Consider the following 19,029-nt stretch of genomic DNA (forward strand, 5'->3'; position numbering starts at 1 on the left):
TGACCCGTGAACTTCCAGATGTTCAAGCTGGTTTTAGAAAAGGCAGAGGAACCAGAGATCAAATTGCCAACATCTGCTGGATCATGGAAAAAGCAAGAGAGTTCCAGAAAAACATCTATTTCTGCTTTCTTGACTATGCCAAAGCCTTTGACTGTGTGGATCACAATAAGCTGTGGAAAATTCTGACAGAGAATTCCAGACCATCTGACTTGCCTCTTGAGAAACCTATATGCAGGTCAGGAAGCAACAGTTAGAACTGGACATGGAACAACAGACTGGTTCCAAATAGGAAAAGGAGAACGTCAAGGCTGTATATTGTCACCCTGCTTATTTAACTTATATGCAGAGTACATCATAAGAAATGCTGGGCTGGAAGAAGCACAAGCTGGAATCAAGATTGCCAGGAGAAATATCAATAACCTCAGATATGCTGATGACACCACCCTTATGGCAGAAAGTGAAAAGGAACTAAAAACCCTCTTGATGAAGGTGAAAGTGGAGAGTGTAAAAGTTGGCTTAAAGCTCAACATTCAGAAAACGAAGATCATGGCATCTGGTCCCATCACTTCATGGGAAATAGATGGGGCAACAGTGGAAACAGTGGCTGACTTTATTTTTCTGGGCTCCAAAATCACTGCAAATGGTGATTGCAGCCATGAAATTAAAAGACACTTACTCCTTAGAAGGAAAGTTATGACCAACCTTGATAGTATATTGGAAAGCAGAGATATTTACTTTGTCAACAAAGGTCCGTCTAGTCAAGGCTATGGTTTTTCCAGTGGTCATGGATGGATGTGAGAGTTGGACTGTGAAGAAAGCTGAGCGCCAAAGAATTGATGCTTTTGAACTGTGGTGTTGGAGAAGACTCTTGAGAGTCCCTTGGACTGCAAGGAGATCCAACCAGTCCATCCTAAAGGAGATCAGTCCTGGGTGTGCATTGAAAGGACTGATGCTGAAGCTGAAACTCCAATACTTTGGCCACCTCATGTAAAGAGTTGACTCATTGGAAAAGACCCTGATGCTGGGAGGGATTGGGGGCAGGAGGAGAAGGGGACGACAGAGGATGAGATGGCTGGATGGCATCACCGACTCGATGGACATGATCTGAGTGAACTCTGGGAGTTGGTGATGAACAGGAGGCCTGGCGTGCTGCGATTCATGGGGTCGCAAAGAGTCGGACATGACTGAGCGACTAAACTGAACTGAAGATTTATGTTATGTTGAAGGTGTAAATGCTACACCCCCAGGACTGGGGTACTGACCAGTGATGTCTGTCTGAAGAGCCTTGGGTTATGAGTTAAGCTTGCACAGCACATCTCTTCCCCCTACTTCACATGGTTATGCTGTTTGTCTCAAGAATCTCCTAGAGATCTGTCAGTGTATCGGCCTTAATTATACATTTACTCTAACCCTAAAGGGGCTTCCTAGGTGGCACTAGTGGTAAAGAACCTGCCTGCCGATGCAGGAGATAAAAGAGATGCAGGTTCAATCCCTGGGTCAGGAAGATTCCCTGAAGGAGGACATGGCAACCCATTCCAGTATTCTTGCCTGAAGAATCCTATGGACAGAGGAGCCTAGCAGGCTCCAGTCCATAGGATCACAAAGAGTCATACACAACCGAAGCGAGTTAGCACACACAATCCCAAAAGACATGAAGAACTGAGAACAGAACCCAAGAAATCTAACCCCACAACTGACTGCAAAGTTTAATAGAAAAGATTCTGTTTCAACACATATATGCAGTGATGTGCTCTTTGCTTGTTTGTTTAAACTCAGGTTTGCCTGCCTTTGCAAACATAATAGGCAACTTACAACTTAGATTTCTTTCTTATTTTGGTAAACTTTTCTCCCGTTACGATTCTGAACACTGATAATGGCTGTACTGCATGACGTACGCTGCAGGTATAGAAAACTGTGCTGAACTGACACTAGCTGCTGTTTATACCAGGCTCTCCCAGAAGACAGGAAGCTGGTGCTAGCTGGAATATGGACTGTCCTTCTCTGCAGACCAATTAGTCTCACCCTGCCAAGAGAACAGACTGCAGGCTGGGCCGGACCTCCGCTCATCCCCCTCAAATCAACCTGCACAATGATAGCCAATGACAAACTGTCAAAACAAGTCCTTGGTTTACCATTTTTCAAAAAAAAAAAAAAAAACAGCAGTGTAAGATATGAGTAGATTATTAAGCTTCCTGAAAAGTTAGATTCAAAATTAAGGTTTGATTTTAGTGCTGCCTTGGGATAAAATACGAAGTCAAGATGCAAGGTTTCAAGTATGATCATTGCTAAGGGATGAGACTGACCGAAGGACCAACACAGCTGTAAACACCAGTGCTGACTGCGAGTCAGGCTTGGTGATGCTTACACAGGTGGCGTAATTGCTATGACTTTTCAGAGACAAATTGCAGTATTTCCAAAATCACCTGAGGCCAGGGGAAACTGTGATTAGGTAGGATAAAGTTGCCTCAGGTGAAATCAACTATCAGCCAATAGAGCAAAGCATAGTGAAGGCAAAGCCAAAACAAAAATTTTAATTCCCAAACACCAGAATGCAGAATGTGCATATGACTTTTTAATTACTTGCTTGGACTGAACAAAAAAAGAATAGAAGTAAGAACTTGCATTTATGTGTTTGAAAAAATATTTGTTGAATGCACACTCTGTCAAGTATTTTTCCGAGATCAGAAACAAAAGCTGGGCTCTAATGGATCCTAAACCCTAGTGGCAGGAGGGGGAGACCGGAAGTAAACACAAAACAAAGCAGTATGTCATTTATCCGGCAATAATAATTGCTGGGGAGTAAGCAGGATGGGTAGGGGATAGGAAGGAGAGGAGTGATGCCATTCTCGGCAGGTTAAGAGCAAGCAGCACTAACAAGGTGTCACTGAGCAGCATCTGAATGGAGAGAGGACAAGATCTGGTGAATATTAGGGAGAGAGGATTCCAGGGAGAGATGTCAGCTGCAAAAGACCTGAGGTGGGAGTGAGCTGGGACGTTTGAGGAACAGCAGCAGGTGGCATGGCTGGAACAGCCAGAGGACGGAAAGAGGGAGCAGATGCAATTAGAGCAGGGAATACAGAGGGTGGAGGTGGGGGTGGGGGTTGTTCAGTGGCCAAGTAGTGTCTGAACTCTTTGCAACCCCATGGACTGCAGCATGCCAGGCCTCCCTGTCCTTCACCATCTCAGAGCTTTCTCAAATTCATGTCCTTTGAGTCAGTGATGCCATCCAACCATCTCATCCTCTGTCATTCCCTTCTCTTCCTGCCCTCAACCTTTCCTAGCTTCAGGGTCTTTTCCAATGAGTCGGCTCTTCACATCAGGTGGCCAAAGTATTGGAACTTTTTTTTTTTTTTTTGTAGCTTAAAATAAGAATTTTATTCTTTCACAGTTAAAGCATTGGAACTTTAACATCAGTCCCTCCAATGAATATTCAGTGTTATTTCCTCTAATATTGACTGGTTTATTCTCCTTGCAGTCCAAGGGACTCTCAAGAGTCTTCTCCAGCACCGCAATTCGAAAGCATCAGTTCATCAGCACTCAGCCTTCTTTATAGCCCAGTTCTCACATCCATACATAACTACAGGAAAAAAACAGATTTGACTATATGGACCTTTGTTGGCCAAGTGATGTCTCTGCTTTTTAATACACCATCTAGGTTTGTCATAACTTTCCTTCCATGGAATAGGCAGAACCCTTATTATAAAGGGTTTGGAGACTGGGTTTGACATTGAGGCAGCAAAGAGCTACTGAAGAAAGCAGTTTTGTGAAAACTTCCCCTGGGAGTGTGAGAGGATGTGATCAGAGTGAGCACAGCTGGAATAAGGAGATGCAGAGGAGACTAAGGCAATTCTCCAGATTAGGGGGAAGTCATAGAAGAGGGGAGGAAGGAAGCAGGGAGGGACTTGGGAGAGATGGAGGAGGAAGAATGATGGAGTCGATATCCATCCTAAGAGATGAAATAACCCACTGCCTTCTAGGGAGATGGGAGTGGGACGTGGAGAATGTCCGGAGGGAAGATTGTGTCTTCCACTTGGACACAGGGTGTTGACTTGCATTGAAGAGTCAGCAGTAGACTTGTGGCTACTTTGAAGATTTGTCTAATATCAATAGGCAAAAATAATTATCAGTGTAAATTCAGCAAACACCCCTGGTGTCAAGCTAAGAGCAGGAGGTGAAGCAGAGGTGGGCAAGACAGTGCCATCGCTCTCAGGGGCTTACATTCAGCAAACAGTGAACAAGCAGGCAAATGATGTAATTGCAATAGTGATGAACAGTGTAATTCAGTAAAAGCCGGGTGCTCAGAAAGAGCATAATAGAGGCCCCAGCTTTTAATGGATGATCCAAGACATCATCTCTGAGGACATGACTTTTAAGCTGAATCCTGAAGAAAGCCAAGCACAGCCAGGGAAGGGGTGACTGGCTCCAGGAGGGCATAACAACAGGACAAAAGCCCAGTGACAAGCAAGAGGATAGCAACAGAGAAATCGAGAAAGGTATTATTCTTAATATAAGGTGGGACAATGAGTCCAGGCAGGTTATAAGGAAAATTGACAATTAAAATGAGAGAGGCAGGTGACTTTGCTAAGTTTGGAGTTTATTCCCTAATAGGCATCTTAATAAAATTACTTGTCCAGAGCTCCAAGGCAACAGTAACCAAAGAATTCATCTGAACGTTGTGTGATTTGTTACATTCATTATAAATCAAGCTGAAATCAGTTGCCTTGCTGGGGGGAAAAAAAAGTGACTAATTGACATGATGTGAAGGTCTTTGAAGAATCTCATTTAATATCACCAGGTTAATCAGCAGACTAATAAAACAAGTTTTAGTTAAATAGTTACAAGGAAACAATTCTTCTGTGCTCTGGTGTCAATTCTTTTGTTGTCAAGGGAAAAAAAAAGGAGGGCAAATTTTAGAGGCTTTGCCGTTTGAATAAGCATCACTTTTCCCCACTTGAAAAATATGACACATTATTGGTACTGAATTTGTGTCATCTCACTGTTTTTCTGTGAGATCGGAGGACTTTGAATTTGTGCCACTTTTATTAACTGCTGTGCTGTCAAGAAAGGCTTTAGCATCTTAGCTTCCCGGGAGAGGGGCCCAGTAATGGATGGATAATGAGTGACTGCGGGTTTGGTACCTCGTGAACAAGAAAGGCATTCTGCCTCCGCTGAACAGCAGGTGTGATCTGTGACCTCGGGTTGCCCGTTATATAAGCAGTGGCTTACTCTGCTGTTAAAGGATGCCCATGTTTTTCAGATAGTAGCATATTACTGTCTTGAGAGTATATGACAGGGTTAAAGGTCAAGGCTAATTATTTTAATGTCATCAGTTTTTATTTTAACTTGTTAAATAGTAGAGAAGACAGGATTAGTTCAAGAAGCCTTGGCACTAAGGCTTATCCTTCCCTCTTGTTCTTTTCGAGACTCCCCTGATAATGTCTTCATCAGAGTGAGCTGGAGATGAGGAAGCCAGCCTGAGACCTTCTCAGAGGCATGTTTATGTGGGGTTGATTCAGGCTAACGCCTGCTGGGAGAAACACTGAGGCATTATAGTGATTGTAGCTATTCATCAATATCAGCCCAATCATCACAGCTTTCATTTTCTCCTCTTTGTAAATTTCTTTGATTTTTTGAGCACAAATATGTTCAAGACCCCCACTGTCTAGTAGAATCTGCACTTGCTTCTGGTTGGTCCAGATGCTTCTGGTTGGACCAATCCCCATGGAAGCCCACTCATGGGGCTTCCCTATTTTGTTCATTCATGTCTGCTTCCTTAGGTCTTCATTACCTTGGCCTCTTAAAGTCTGATTATTTGAAATATGACACTGCCTTTCAGGTTCATCAGTGACCTACTAAGCCTTGATGTTGATCAAGCTTTACCCTTCCCCTTGCTGGGACAGCCAGTCCTCAGCTACCTGCTATAAATGCTAGGAGCTGGAGGTATAGAAGCGATGTCCAGATGGAGCATCCTATCTGCAGGGGAGCTGAGTGCAGAAAACAGCCAAACACAGCAGGATTGAGTGTAGTAATGCAGGCCTGTAGAGAGTGGCTTAACACAAGATTGTTGTTGTTTAGTTGCTAACTCATATCCGACCCTTTGTGACCCCGTGGACTACAGCACACCAGGCTTCCCTGTCCCTTCCCTATGTCCTGGAGTTGGCTCAGACTCATGCCCACTGAAAACTCTGACTTCTCATTACTAAAAAACCTGAAGAGCAGATATCATGAAAACACTCATAACCACTTCTCCAACCACACATTCTGCTTCTCACACTGACCCCACCAGTAACTGATTGCCTCATGGTTCCTGAAATGAACCACGGGCTTCCCTCATGGCTCAGCTGGTAAAGAATCCACCTGCAATGCAGGAGACCTGGGTTCGATCCCTGGCTTGGGAAGATCCCCTGGAGAAGGGAATGGCTACCCACTCCAGTATTCTGGCCTGGAGAATTCCATGGACTGTACAGTCCACGGGATTGCAAAGAGTTGGACACGCCTGAGCCACTTTCACTTTCCTGAAATGAGTTGGATGTTTCCTAGCGTCACACCTTAGCCCAGCCATTCACATTCTGAAAGGCTCATGTCCTCTTTACAGTTTTCTAGAACCTACCTGTCCTTAAAAGCTGCAGTCAGATCTGTGTCTCCACAGAGGCTCGCCAATGTACCTTAATCCTTGGTAATCACTCCCTTCTGCAAAATCCCTCAGGACCCATTGTCTGAACCACTCCTATGAAGTTTAATGTGCATTTTTTTTGTCTTATTCTGTGTGACCTATCAAAAATCAAGGCACAAGGCTGTCATAATTATTGTTGCCGTTTTTCATGTCGGATTCTTTATAGCCACATGGACTGTAGCCTGCCAGGCTCCTCTGTCCTCCACCATCTCCCGGAGTTTGCTCAGGTTCATATCCAATGAGTCAGTGATGCCATCCAACCATCTCATCCTCTACCACCCCTTCTCCTTCTGCCTTCAATCTTTCCTGGCATCAGCGTCTTTTCCAATGAGAAGCTTGTTTTATATTTAAAAATAAAATGAAAATAAAATCAAGGCACAGCCTATCGAGACAGTCCATATAAATAATAGGCCGAGGGAAGGCATGTTTTATCAAATAACTACAGTATTTAATGGAGAATTAAAATAAAAGGAGCAGCCAGCACTCATACAAATTATTGTTCCTGGGATTCAGTTAATTCCTTCTTCATTTGTTCTATAAAGAGGAAAAGAAATGTTGAAATAATTGACCATGGTTTTTCCAGGGAAAAAGACTCAAATAGTGCTTTCCTGCGTCCTGAAAACAGCATGTGGTTCCATTCGATCACGTCGGTATTATTAATCACATTTGTTACGGGGGCGATGGTTCAAAGGGATTAACCAGAGTTGCTGAGGGGACGTGAAGCCCTGAGACCCTTATAGAAACCGAGGCCAAGTTAACTTAGAGTGAGTTGGTCTATTCTGTTCCCTTTAATACTGCTCAGAATTACAAACTCCCATCTAATCTGCCGCTTCAATTCCATTCAAATTAACAAAATCTAATTCATTTGAATAGGATTCAAAGTGATTTGATTCAACTCAATCAAATTCTGCTCAGTGGAATCAGTCCTTGATTGAAATCTATTAAGTTCAATTCAATAAAATAAATTTAAATATTATGCAGTGAAATTAATTTTTAATTGATTAGCATTTCAGTTCAGGTCCATCTTGATCTGAACTTCAATTCTCCATTTCTAAATTTGGTCCCTATTCAAATTAATAAAATACAGTAAAATCTGATGTAATTCTGAAAGATGCAACATGAAGCTAATCAGCGTCATTCATTTCTATTCTGCCCTAATCAAATGAGTTTAGTGACATTCAATCACATAGAGATAAAATGTTCACCTTTAATGCCAAATTGAATGTTTATATTATAACTTCAAAATTATAAGTTTCCCAACTTCACATCACTGTCTGCAGTATGAACTCCACAGGACATTTCTGGATTCATTCTTTGTTTTGTCTTTTTCTTAACACAGAACAACTTAGAACTAGATGGTTGAGAATCAAAAAATAATATTGTTATCTGGTTTAGCAAAGTGATTTCACCAAAGTTATAGGTGACTAATTGATAGGCTCTTGTGCCTATGAAAATGCCAAGATGCATGATTTTTTATTTTATTTTTAAAGCTCTTACTCTAAATAGTAAAATAAAGACATTCAGACTCAGGATTGTGGTTATGAAATTGCAAAAAAAAAGTAAAAGGGGGGATTATAGTGACTGAATTATTCAGAGAAAAAATAATTGTAAATTTTAAATGGAGGTGTTGCTGTGATCAGTACTATTATGACTTCATCAGATTGAACCTAGAATACAGGTCCTGGACTGGTGTGCCAAGGGGACAATTATTCTGTGAACTGAAGTCATTTCCCCAGGTCAGTGTGTGGATAAAGATAAGGATCACCAGGACATTAGTGACAGGGTCTCAGGATTTTCCACTGAGATTCTTATTCTGTAGGCCAGGGAATCTGTATGGTTCATAAGAGCCTGAGATGAATCTTATTTTAGCTCAGTTGAAAACCCTTCCCTATACCAATTTCTCACTAGAGGGAAAACTCTCAGAAGCGGTCATTCCATGACATCCCCTCCAAGCCCCCTCTTTATCTGAGGATCCTGAGACAGGCTGCCTTGATCCAGTGCCTGGAAGTGATTGCATTAAGGACCAGTTTCACGTGGTGAAGAAGAGAGGCTTCCTCCATTTAAGCCTCAGAACTCAGAACTAGTGGCCTAGCCCTCCTTCCAGTGCTGGGGTCAAGGACAGCTGTCAGCATCATCTTTAGGGCTCTGCAACCCTTGGACTGTGCACACCTCTTATTGAAGGAGAAAGGGATTCTGGCCTGCTCGATCTTTCAAGTTACAACTATTAAATTATTTGGAGAGTTCTGTAGTAGCAGCTAGGAGAAGGCAATGGCACCCCACTCCAGTACTCTTGCCTGGAAAATCCCATGGATGGAGGAGCCTGGTGGGCCGCAGTCCATGGGGTCGCTAGGAGTCGGACACGACTGAGCAACTTCACTTTCACTTTTCACTTTCATGCATTGGAGAAGAAAATGGCAACCCACTCCAGTGTTCTTGCCTGGAGAATCCCAGGGATGGGGGAGCCTGGTGGGCTGCCGTCGCTGGGGTCGCACAGAGTCGGACACGACTGAAGTGACTTAGCAGCAGCAGTAGTAGCAGCTATAGCACCTCCAAATTTCCTCTATACTCCAAGCCTAATCTGGAGCTTAGGGTAAGGGCTCTTTTATCTTCCTTCTTCTCTAGGTCATTTGCATTGGGAGGAAGGTTCTCACAAGTACCAAATGTTTTGCACATACACTCTAGAATTATACCAATTAAGGTTGTCTTTACTTGAGCAAATGGGCTTCCCTGGTGGCTGAGAGGTTAAAGCATCTGCCTGCAATGTGGGAGACCCAGGTTCGATCTCTGAATTGGGAAGATCCCCTGGAGAAGGAAATGGCAACCCACTCCAGTATTCTTGCCTGGAGAATCCCATGGACAGAGGAGCCTGGTAGGCTACAGTCCACACGGTTGCAAAGAGTCGGACACGACTGAGCAATTTCATTTTACCTGAGAAGGCTTTCTTATCTCTCCTTGCTATTCCTTGGAACTCTGCATTCAGATGGGTACCTCTTTCCCTTTCTCCTTTGCCTTTTGCTTCTCCTCTTCTCTCAGCTATTTGTAAGGCTTTCTCAGACAACCATTTTGCCTTTTTGTATTTCTTTTTCTTGGGGATGGTCTTGATCCCTGCCTCCTATACAGTGTTAAGAATCTCCATCCATAATTCTTCAGGCACTCTATCAGATCTAATCCCTTGACTCTATTTATCACTTCCACTGTATAAGGGGTTTGATTTAGATCATACCTAAATGGCCTAGTGGTTTTCCCTATGTTCTTCAATATAAGTCTGAATTTGGCAATAAGGAGTTCATGATCTGAGCCAGAGTCAGCTCCCAGTCTCGTTTTTTGCTGACTGTATACAGCTTCTCTATCTTCGGCTGCAAAGAATATAATCAATCTGATTTCCATATTGACCATCTGGTAATGTTGTGTTGTTGGAAAAGAGTGTTTGCTATGGCCAGTGCATTCTCTTGGCAAAACTCTGTTAGCCTTTGCCCTGCTTCATTTTATACTCCAAGGCCAAACCTGCCTGTCATTCCAGGTATCTCTTGACTTCCTACTTTTGCATTCCAATACCTTATGATGAAAAGGACTTTTTTTTTTCTTTTTGTATTAATTGTAGAAGGTCTTGTAGGTCATCATAGAACCATTCAACTTCAGCTTATTCAGCACCAGTGGTTGGGACATAGTCTTGGATTACTATGATTACTTAATAAGCATATTGTCACCATGGATTATCGTAGTCTGATTCAAGTGTTCAGTTGAAATTTGTTGATCAAGTATAGGAAAAAATTATTTGTTTGTGCTGCCGTAAGAATGGAAGTGTATTGGGAGATTTTTCAGAGTATGAGTCTGTCTTTAGAATGAGATTTGCACCATAAGGGTCTTCAAACATCCAAAATAATCCAGATAGCTTGAGCCCAGGGTGCACAGTAAAGAAGCTGCCAGCAGAGGACGCTAAGCAGAGCTCTGTTTCCTCTGCTAAAAAGCCCCCTGCGATTCTTGAATGTAATTTGTAGATAAGCAGATAGTAGGCGATATAATAAGGCTAGGTTTCATCAAGCTCCAAATAGGCTTTTAAGTTTTCATTTTGGAGAAATAAACCTTTCTGGTATTGTTTTTAACATTCTGTGGGAATGGATGGAATGGAGCTAATTAGATGTCCAGTGACGGTGCTGGGTCTTATCGTAGCTGTGTATACTCTTTCTGTAAGTAGATTATCAGGTTATTCTGCATAACTCCAGGGTTCTAACGAATGCGCTGAAAGTCACAAGTACGCGGCACATTTGTATCAAGCGGTCCCCATGCATTTGCCCTTGTGTTTCTGAAACAACTTGTTATTGGAGAAAATAACAGAGATCTATTGGCTTTAAATTTGAGGAAAACAAGTTGCCTCTTCTCTTTCTCTCTTCTTCAGTCATCCAGCCCATAATGAATCCTCAACATAATAAAATTTGGTCTTCAGTGAGTACAAAGTGCCGTGATCACATTTAATTCACTCCATATCTGGCTGTCTTAATACAATATCCCTCACTTTCATAATTTAGCTTCTAGTTAACCTCAAATATGGTTTATCAGTACATCATCTTGTTGCAAGGATTACTCCTACTCAATGTAGTTAGCAAAAATCTTCATATACTGAGGTCAGAGAAATTCTTGAACTCTTAGCACCAGGTAATTAAATTGTTTCTTTTCTCACCACTTCTTATTCTTGTCTTTTAAAAAGTCTTTCCTTTTTTATCGCCTTTAACTTCTTTTCCCCAAAGCCAATTAACAGGTAAATAATGATCTGTAAAGCAAAAAGTAGCACTTCGTTAGCCTAGCACTGAAATAAGGCAGTTCTTTGCTCAACACAAGTTGAACCATTCTCTTCTCACTGAATATAAAATATACGCCAAGTTAATAAATTATGATGATTTGACTTAACCAAATTAGCCAGTGCTAATAACAAAGGGTACAACTTGATTTTTCTCTGGAATGTGTTGTTTTTATTGGCATTCGTCTGTTCCTGGGATATGTGGAAACAGCTAAGTAAAACATTTTGTACTGCACTTAACTTATTTTCCTAGGAAGGAGAACAAAATAACATTGATTTTGCACCACCCTAACTGAGAACATTAGCTATGTAAGACAAAAGTGACTTGAGTAAAAGGTAGGGGATGCGGGGAAGGAACTGGGAAATTGAACTCCCCTCCCCTGGGCACTCGTGGGCTCCTTGCACAGAACACGAGAAGCATGATCGCTGCTGATCGTCTTCTCGGCTTGCATCCTGATGTCTGTCGAGAGTCCCTCCCTGCAGGACCTGAGGCCTGCCATGTGAAGTTGGCTCGGAGCCTGGGTCCCATGCAGTGTGGGGCTCCGGCTAGAACACCCAAGGCCCAGACACCTTGACGGTGTGACTCCCTCTCCTGGGCTTCCTGATACTCCCTGTAGGTGTGGTGGGAACCAACTAGGTCTTTCTCCGATTCCCCTAGAGAGCATTTCTCAGAGTTCCATGCTAAAGGAGCAGCTGATGATAATTGTTGCTCCCTCGACTGATGTTGTCCCGATTTCATAAAGAATCCTGAGCCACACAGCTTGTTTGGTTCATGCAATTTATCATCACTCTCTGTGACAAGAATATGACTGTGGTAGGTTGTTTCTACTGGTGCCTGGAAGGAACGATTGGAAATTGAACTGACGTTCTGAGATAGACACTCTTTCATTGCTTATTTGATGTACAGGCAGGACAAGGGAGTCTCCTGCCAGGTAACCCATTGACTTCAGTTCTTCAGGTGTTATTGTTTCTTCCCCTCCACCATGTGGGTTAGTATCCCCTAATTTCCAAAAGCAATGAGAATAAATGAAATTTCTTCTAAGAGAAAGAATTTAGCATTAGGTAAGCTTGAAAAGGTGCAGTGTGATGACGAGAGGGGATAATCAGTCTAGGTCATGATCTGCACTTTCAGTGACAGGTTGTGGCCTGCAAGGCCCCAGGGGCCTTTGCAATGTCAGCATGGCACCATCCACCTTTGTCCACTTCCTATAACACAGCCAGGGATGGACTCAGCAGAGACCTAATGTAGCTTACTAACCCAGTGACCAGGCTCAGGTTATATTGTTTCCATAAATGCAATTTTTAAGCATTATATTTTTAACTCTTGACTGCATCAAAAGAAAACAAGAGTAGTTTATTATCGGCCAAGTTTCCAATATTAAAAAGCATAAGAAATTGGATTTGTTCTCTGCTCTGATGGAAAGAGAAGGGAGAAGCAAGACAGTTCACTTCAGTTCAGTTCAGTCGCTCAGTTGTGTCTGACTCTTTGCAACCCCATGAATCGCAGCATGCCAGGCCTCCCTGTCCATCACCAACTCCCAGAGTTCACCCAAACCCATATCCATCAAGTCAGTGGTGCCATCCAACCATCTCATCCTCTGTCGTCCCCTTCTCCTCCTACCCTCAATCTTTCCCAGCATCAGGGTCTTTTCAAATGAATCAGCTCTTTGCATGAGGTGGCCAAAGTATTGGAGTTTCAGCTTCAGCATCAGCCCTTCCAATGAACACCCAGGACTGATCTCCTTTAGGATGGACTGGTTGGATCTCCTTGCAGTCCAAGGGACTCTCAAGAGTCTTCTCCAACACCACAGTTCAAAAGCATCAATTCTTTTGCACTCGGCTTTCTTCACAGTCCAACTCTCACATCCATACATGACCACAGGAAAAACCATAGCCTTGACTAGACAGACCTTTGTTGACAAAGTAATGTCTCTGCTTTTTAATATGCTGTCTATGTTGGTCATAACTTTTCTTCCAAGGAGTAAGCGTCTTTTAATTTCATGGCTGCAGTCACCACCTGCAGTGATTTTGAAGCCCAGAAAAATAAAGTCAGCCACTGTTTCCACTGTTTCCCCATCTATTTGCCATGAAGTGATGGGACCAGATGCCATGATCTTAGTTTTCTGAATGTTGAGCTTTAGCCCAATTTTTTCACTCTCCTCTTTCACTTTCATCAAGAGGCTCTTTAGTTCCTCTTCACTTTCTGCCATAAGGGTGGTGTCATCTGCATATCTGAGGTTATTGATATTTCTCCCGGCAATCTTGATTCCAGCTCGTGCTTCCTCCAGCCCAGGGTTTCTCATGATGTACTCTGCATATAAGTTAAATAAGCAGGGTGACCATATACAGCCTTGATGTACTCCTTTTCATATTTGAAACCAGTCTGTTGTTCCATGTCCAGTTCTAACTGTGGCTTCCTGACCTACATACAGGTTTCTCAAGACACAGGCTAGGTGATCTGGTATTACCATCTCTTTAAGAATTTTCCACAGTTTATTGTGATCCACACAGTCAAAGGCTTTGGCATAGTCAATAAAGCAGAAATAGATGTTTTTCTGGAAGCAAGACAGCTTGGCTGTAAAAAGAAAACTCTAACCCCTCTGTACCCTGGGACAGGCCCTAGCGGGACAGGAGGCAGGGTTTCAGCATGGAAGAGCTGGCTTCTTCTCCCTTCAGAGCATGGTGCTGAAATCACTCTCTCCGCTACTGGCCACATCAAGTCTAATGTATTTCTTAAAGATCAGGGACCAAAATGATCTGGTGAAGGGAAAAATAGTTAACTTTTCCAAAATAAGTCAACGCAACTGGAAAATCTGGAAACTTGTATGGAGTTAGAGAATATCTGAATAACTCCTTTCCAAGTTCAGAGATTTTACTCCATTCATTGCCACAGGCCTGAACTCTCAGTACAGTTTTATAACTTTAAATCACCTACCTCTAAATTAAAAAAAGCAAACATGAAGAACTATTGGCATCTCTGAGAAGACGGAGCAGCAGTTTTTACACGCTTCCAATACGGCTCTTTCTTCCTTTATTGTGTTACTTGCCTAGGTGCTGTTGACTGTTCAGGGGTCCCAGCCTCTGGGATCCAGTGTCTGATTTCTGTCTTTATGTACTATGGGCTTCCCTAGTAGCCCAGACAGTAAAGCATCCACCTACAATGCGGGAGACCGAGGTTTGATCCCTGGATCTGGAAGATCCCCTGGAGAGGGAAATGGCAGCACACTCTAGTATCCTTGCCCGGACAATCCCATGGACAGAGGAGCCTGGCAGGCTACAGTCCATGGGGTTGCAAAGAGTCGGACTCAACTGAATGACTAACACACATGTAGTCATAACAGAAATAAAGTACGCAACCAATGTAATGCACTTGTATCATCCCCAAAGCATCCTCCTCCAAGCCAATCCATGGGAAGGTCGTTTTCCATGAAACCAGTCCCTGGCACCAGAAATCTGGGGCACCTCTGGTTTAGATGATAGCTTACAGAGTGCAAAATGTTTCATTTCTAAGCACATGCACACGCACAGATGTGTGCTTGAGACAAGTGTGCTCCTGACATGCTGAGAGTGTGGTGAGTGATTAGAATGGGATTTTAGCCGCACACATGGAGATTTTAACTGCTGAGTGCAGGTTTACTGGCCATACGGCCTCTACCAGATTCTGTTCAGTCCCCAGCCTCCTGCAAGGGCAGCTTTCTCTTTCCTTCCCCACTCTGCCTGCTGCTGCCTAGCCACTTCTTCCCATCATTCCCCTGAAACCCCTCTCAACAAACACCGTCTAGCTGTCAAATTAAAAGGGAAAGTTAAAACCTTCATCTTAATGAACTCCGCTATGAAATCTGACAATGCCAACCACACTGCTCTTCTGGAAATTCTTTGCTTGTTTCTCCTCCACCCTCTTGGACTTTCTTCTTTCTTGTTCTCCACCATGGCCAGCTCCTCCTCTTTTCTGCTCTCTAAATGCTGCTGGAATCCAAAAGATTCCAGTGACTTCTCTCCTGCTGCCAGTGATTTAGGCTGATGGCTCCTAAAAGGGGATTTTCAGCCCAGAGAATGCTCCTGAGACCCAGTCTCTGAGAGCCAGTTGCCCACTTCATGTATGAGGGTGTCATCCTTTCTTCTTCATTCTCTAGATTTCTCATCTTCTTCCCTGTGATCTACTGGATGGTGAAGCACATCACCATCCTCTTAGTCACCTGAGCCGGAAATTTGGGATTAATTGACACACCGTCTCCCCACCCAAATCCCAATAGCTCCAAGCCAGTTGTACCTCCTTCTTCACTTTGCATGTTCTCTTCCTCTCCATTTTCACTGCGATCATATTATTTCTCTTTGGTATTAACACAGAAGCATCACATCTGGCCTCTGTGACTCCATCCCCCAAAATCTGCCTTTCACCTCACTGCAGATCTTTACAAACACAAGCATGACCATGAACATGCCCTGCTTAAAATACTCCAATGGTTTCCCATTAGTTTCAGAATGAAATTCCGCTTTCTTAAAAAGGAGGACATCAACACTGAAAAGCAAGAATAGACTAATGCAAAATAGCTTATTTGGACAAAGTCTGTTGTGCTGTGGGCCTCACCCACTGTCTGATGCGACCTACACCTGCTTCCCTCTCAGATTTCTCTCTTCAGCCCTATCCCGCCATCAGTGAACATGTGTGCTCTGTATGGAACTTTACCATTCTTTCTCCTTTGCCTACCAGTCCTTGTCTCACTTACATCCTTATTCACCTGGGTAACCTAACTATCAAGACATAGCTCCAGTACGTTACCTCTTCTAGGAAACTTCCTTTCCTGACTTCCTTTCCTCACCTACTCTCCATAATTAAATTCCACACTCAATCTGTATCTTTCCCTCCATTTTCCTGCTGAGTTTCTTATGATGTTTGACACATAAAGGAAACACAATAGGATGTCTGACGAGTGAATGAATGGGTGAGTATTAGGCCAAATAATAAAGCAAAATAGGATGGTAGAACGAGCATTGTTCAATGTCTTATAAGGAAAAGTGTCAAACTTCCAGTCTGGGAGCTGCTCTGCTGTGTAATTGAAAGAATCAGTTAAGCTTTCTGTACCTGGATTGCTTACTTGTAAAATAAGATCATGCTAAGGCTTGATGAAAGTCCACATTAGCTCTGATAGTCTGTCACCCCATGACTGCGCTTCCATAGAGAAGCACAAGCAGCCATGGACCCAGCTGCACGTTAGAGAACTGATGCGGAGCGCACACACCCTCCTACGTTGTGGGTGTGCCCCATCTGGGCAGCCACTTTACAGAACTGGCTTCTTAACTCCTGAAGCTTGAATGTAAAATCTTTCAGAGGAAGAGGTGCTTATCCTGGTGGGAAAGCTTGAGCTTGCCATTCCCTCTGAAGTTTCTTATTACATTTCCCTATTATTGAAATGCCCTGACTTCTAAGCGGGCTGAGTGGTACCAGTTCAGGGTATCAGAGAGCCGTGCAGCCCCTGGACTGGAGGTATGTAACTGTGGCGTGGTAGTGACTGGGTGCAGGTCCCATCTCAGTGCGTTCTTCTCCTTTCTTGTAGATGGAAGCCCTTACACCTGGTGGGTTGGCAAAGCCAACGAGAAGCACTACTACTGGGGAGGCTCTGGGCCTGGAATTCAGAAATGTGCCTGCGGCATCGAGCGCAACTGCACGGACCCCAAATACTACTGCAACTGTGACGCGGATTACAAGCAGTGGTGAGTGCGCGGGCCCGGCATGCGAGCTCCCTTCCCAGCCTGCTTGGAGGCCAGACTAATTAGATGCGAGAGAAAGTGTGAAAAGTGCTGAAATAATAAGAGACTGGGTTAGAAAGGTTCGGGACTAACCCAGCTGACAAATGTCAGGAACGTTCTGAAAACTATAAAAGCCGAAAGAGGTCAGTGCTACAAGGGTATGCATTTAGAAATAGAAGAACACATAATTGATGTATTCATATTTTATTCAGAGAGGAAAATAATGAGGCATGCAGTAGACAGTGATTTGCATTATAAAATGTGCTTTGTGACAATGCAGGGGGTGGCCGCGGGCAGGGAGCCGTGTGCAGGCGTGTGAGAGCACCGCAGCCTCTGCGGTGAGTGCTCCCACACCTCCCACAGTGTTTGCTTTGAGGAGCTGGATGAGAAAAAAAAAAAAAAAAGACAGGTGGGAAAAGAAAGGGAAGATTGTGCTCTGCTCTCGTCTTCAGCAACAGTGCTTGCGGGCTGGTTTTCTTTCATGCCTTGAACTGTTTATAACTCTGATACAAATCAGTTCAAAGAAGATCGATTCGGGGTTTCTTTCATCCCTCTGCTGGCTTTTGTCCTGCTTCACGGCGAATGGCTGTGTCTGGGTCCGTGATAGATAAAGATAAATCAGCTGTCACTTTGTGGGGGGAAAGGCCCCAGAAGTTTTGAGTGGAAAATGTGAGCCTGAGTCCGGTTCTTCCCGTAAAGCTCACATCTTGGAACAGCTTGTTTCTTGACATGGAAGAGGCGGCTGTGCTCCATCCCCGCCTCTGGGTGGCAGCAGAGAGCACAGCCCCCGAATTTCTCCATGTGACTGATCACAGTTGCCGACAGTCGCCCCGGTTTTAATCAATGCTAACTACATAGAGGACAGTTTACAAGATAAGTTCATCCTACCAGTCAACTGAAAACTAGTTCTGCATGTAAAGTTGTATGCTTGTCAGGTTGGATGCCTACCTATTTTCCAAAAGCCATTTTTTTTTTTTTTTAGTAAATGATATTATTACAGAGGCTATACATTTCAGTGGCTTAGAATTTCTGTGCATGTGTATAAATATCTATCATTACTCTTTAACTGTGGTTTATGGTCGAGAAGAAATAATGATATATTCACTCTTTAATTTTGTTTGAAAGATGTGTCTACAAGCACATGCACACACACTCTAGAAAGACTAGAAGTCAGGAGAATGAAATCAGAAAGACCCGGCCTTAGAAGGTAACTTTTCAGTCAGGCCTCGATTCAGTCAGTCCTTCCCTCATATTGATATGGATGGAGCTCTTGTGCCAGGGAGTCTTCTAGGTTCTGGGAATAAAACAGAGACTGGCAGTTACAAGAACCCCTGCTCTGACCTATGTTCTTGTCACTTCTTACTATTCGTGTGTCTGTAGGTAGATTCTGAGGGTTCGCTCAGATTCGTTTGTCTGCTCAGCTTTGACTCACAGAGCCTTCGGGAAGCAGACTTTGGTGCAGCCTCCCAGACCAGAAGGGAGAGCGCTGTTCCCAGATGGTTCATTGTTCAAGCAACCCACACTGTTCAATGCTTTTGTCCTGCCATGGAGGGGAGTTGAGATATTCACAAGGAAAAGGGAGAGCTAGTGTGGGAATCCAAGTGACATTTGTCAGATGTCATCCCAAGGGCTCGGGACACAGTGACAAATAGAGCATGGTCTCTGTCCTCAAGGACTCAGAAACTAGTTGGGAAAACACACACACACAGAGAGAGAGACAACATAATACAACCAGCGCTCTGATGAAGACATTGCAGGGTCCAATAAAACCAGTGCAAGGAAACTGAAGCCCAACTGAGGAGAGTGGAGAGGA

At 43.5% G+C, this 19,029-nt stretch overlaps 1 protein-coding gene across 1 annotated transcript in view; it reads left to right on the top strand.

Moving 5' to 3' along the window:
* The window catches only part of CNTNAP2 (contactin associated protein 2), a 1,413,967-nt gene that overhangs the window by 895,378 nt on the left and 499,560 nt on the right, over positions 1 to 19,029 (top strand). Inside the window, exon 12 of the mRNA XM_040259921.1 lies at positions 17,024 to 17,180. Coding sequence (XP_040115855.1) covers positions 17,024 to 17,180 — 157 coding nt within the window. The remainder of the gene's footprint in view (positions 1 to 17,023; positions 17,181 to 19,029) is intronic.

The sequence above is a fragment of the Oryx dammah genome, unplaced genomic scaffold (genome assembly GCF_014754425.2).
Source record: "Oryx dammah isolate SB20612 unplaced genomic scaffold, SCBI_Odam_1.1 HiC_scaffold_18, whole genome shotgun sequence".
In the NCBI taxonomy this organism is placed as follows: domain Eukaryota; kingdom Metazoa; phylum Chordata; class Mammalia; order Artiodactyla; family Bovidae; genus Oryx; species Oryx dammah.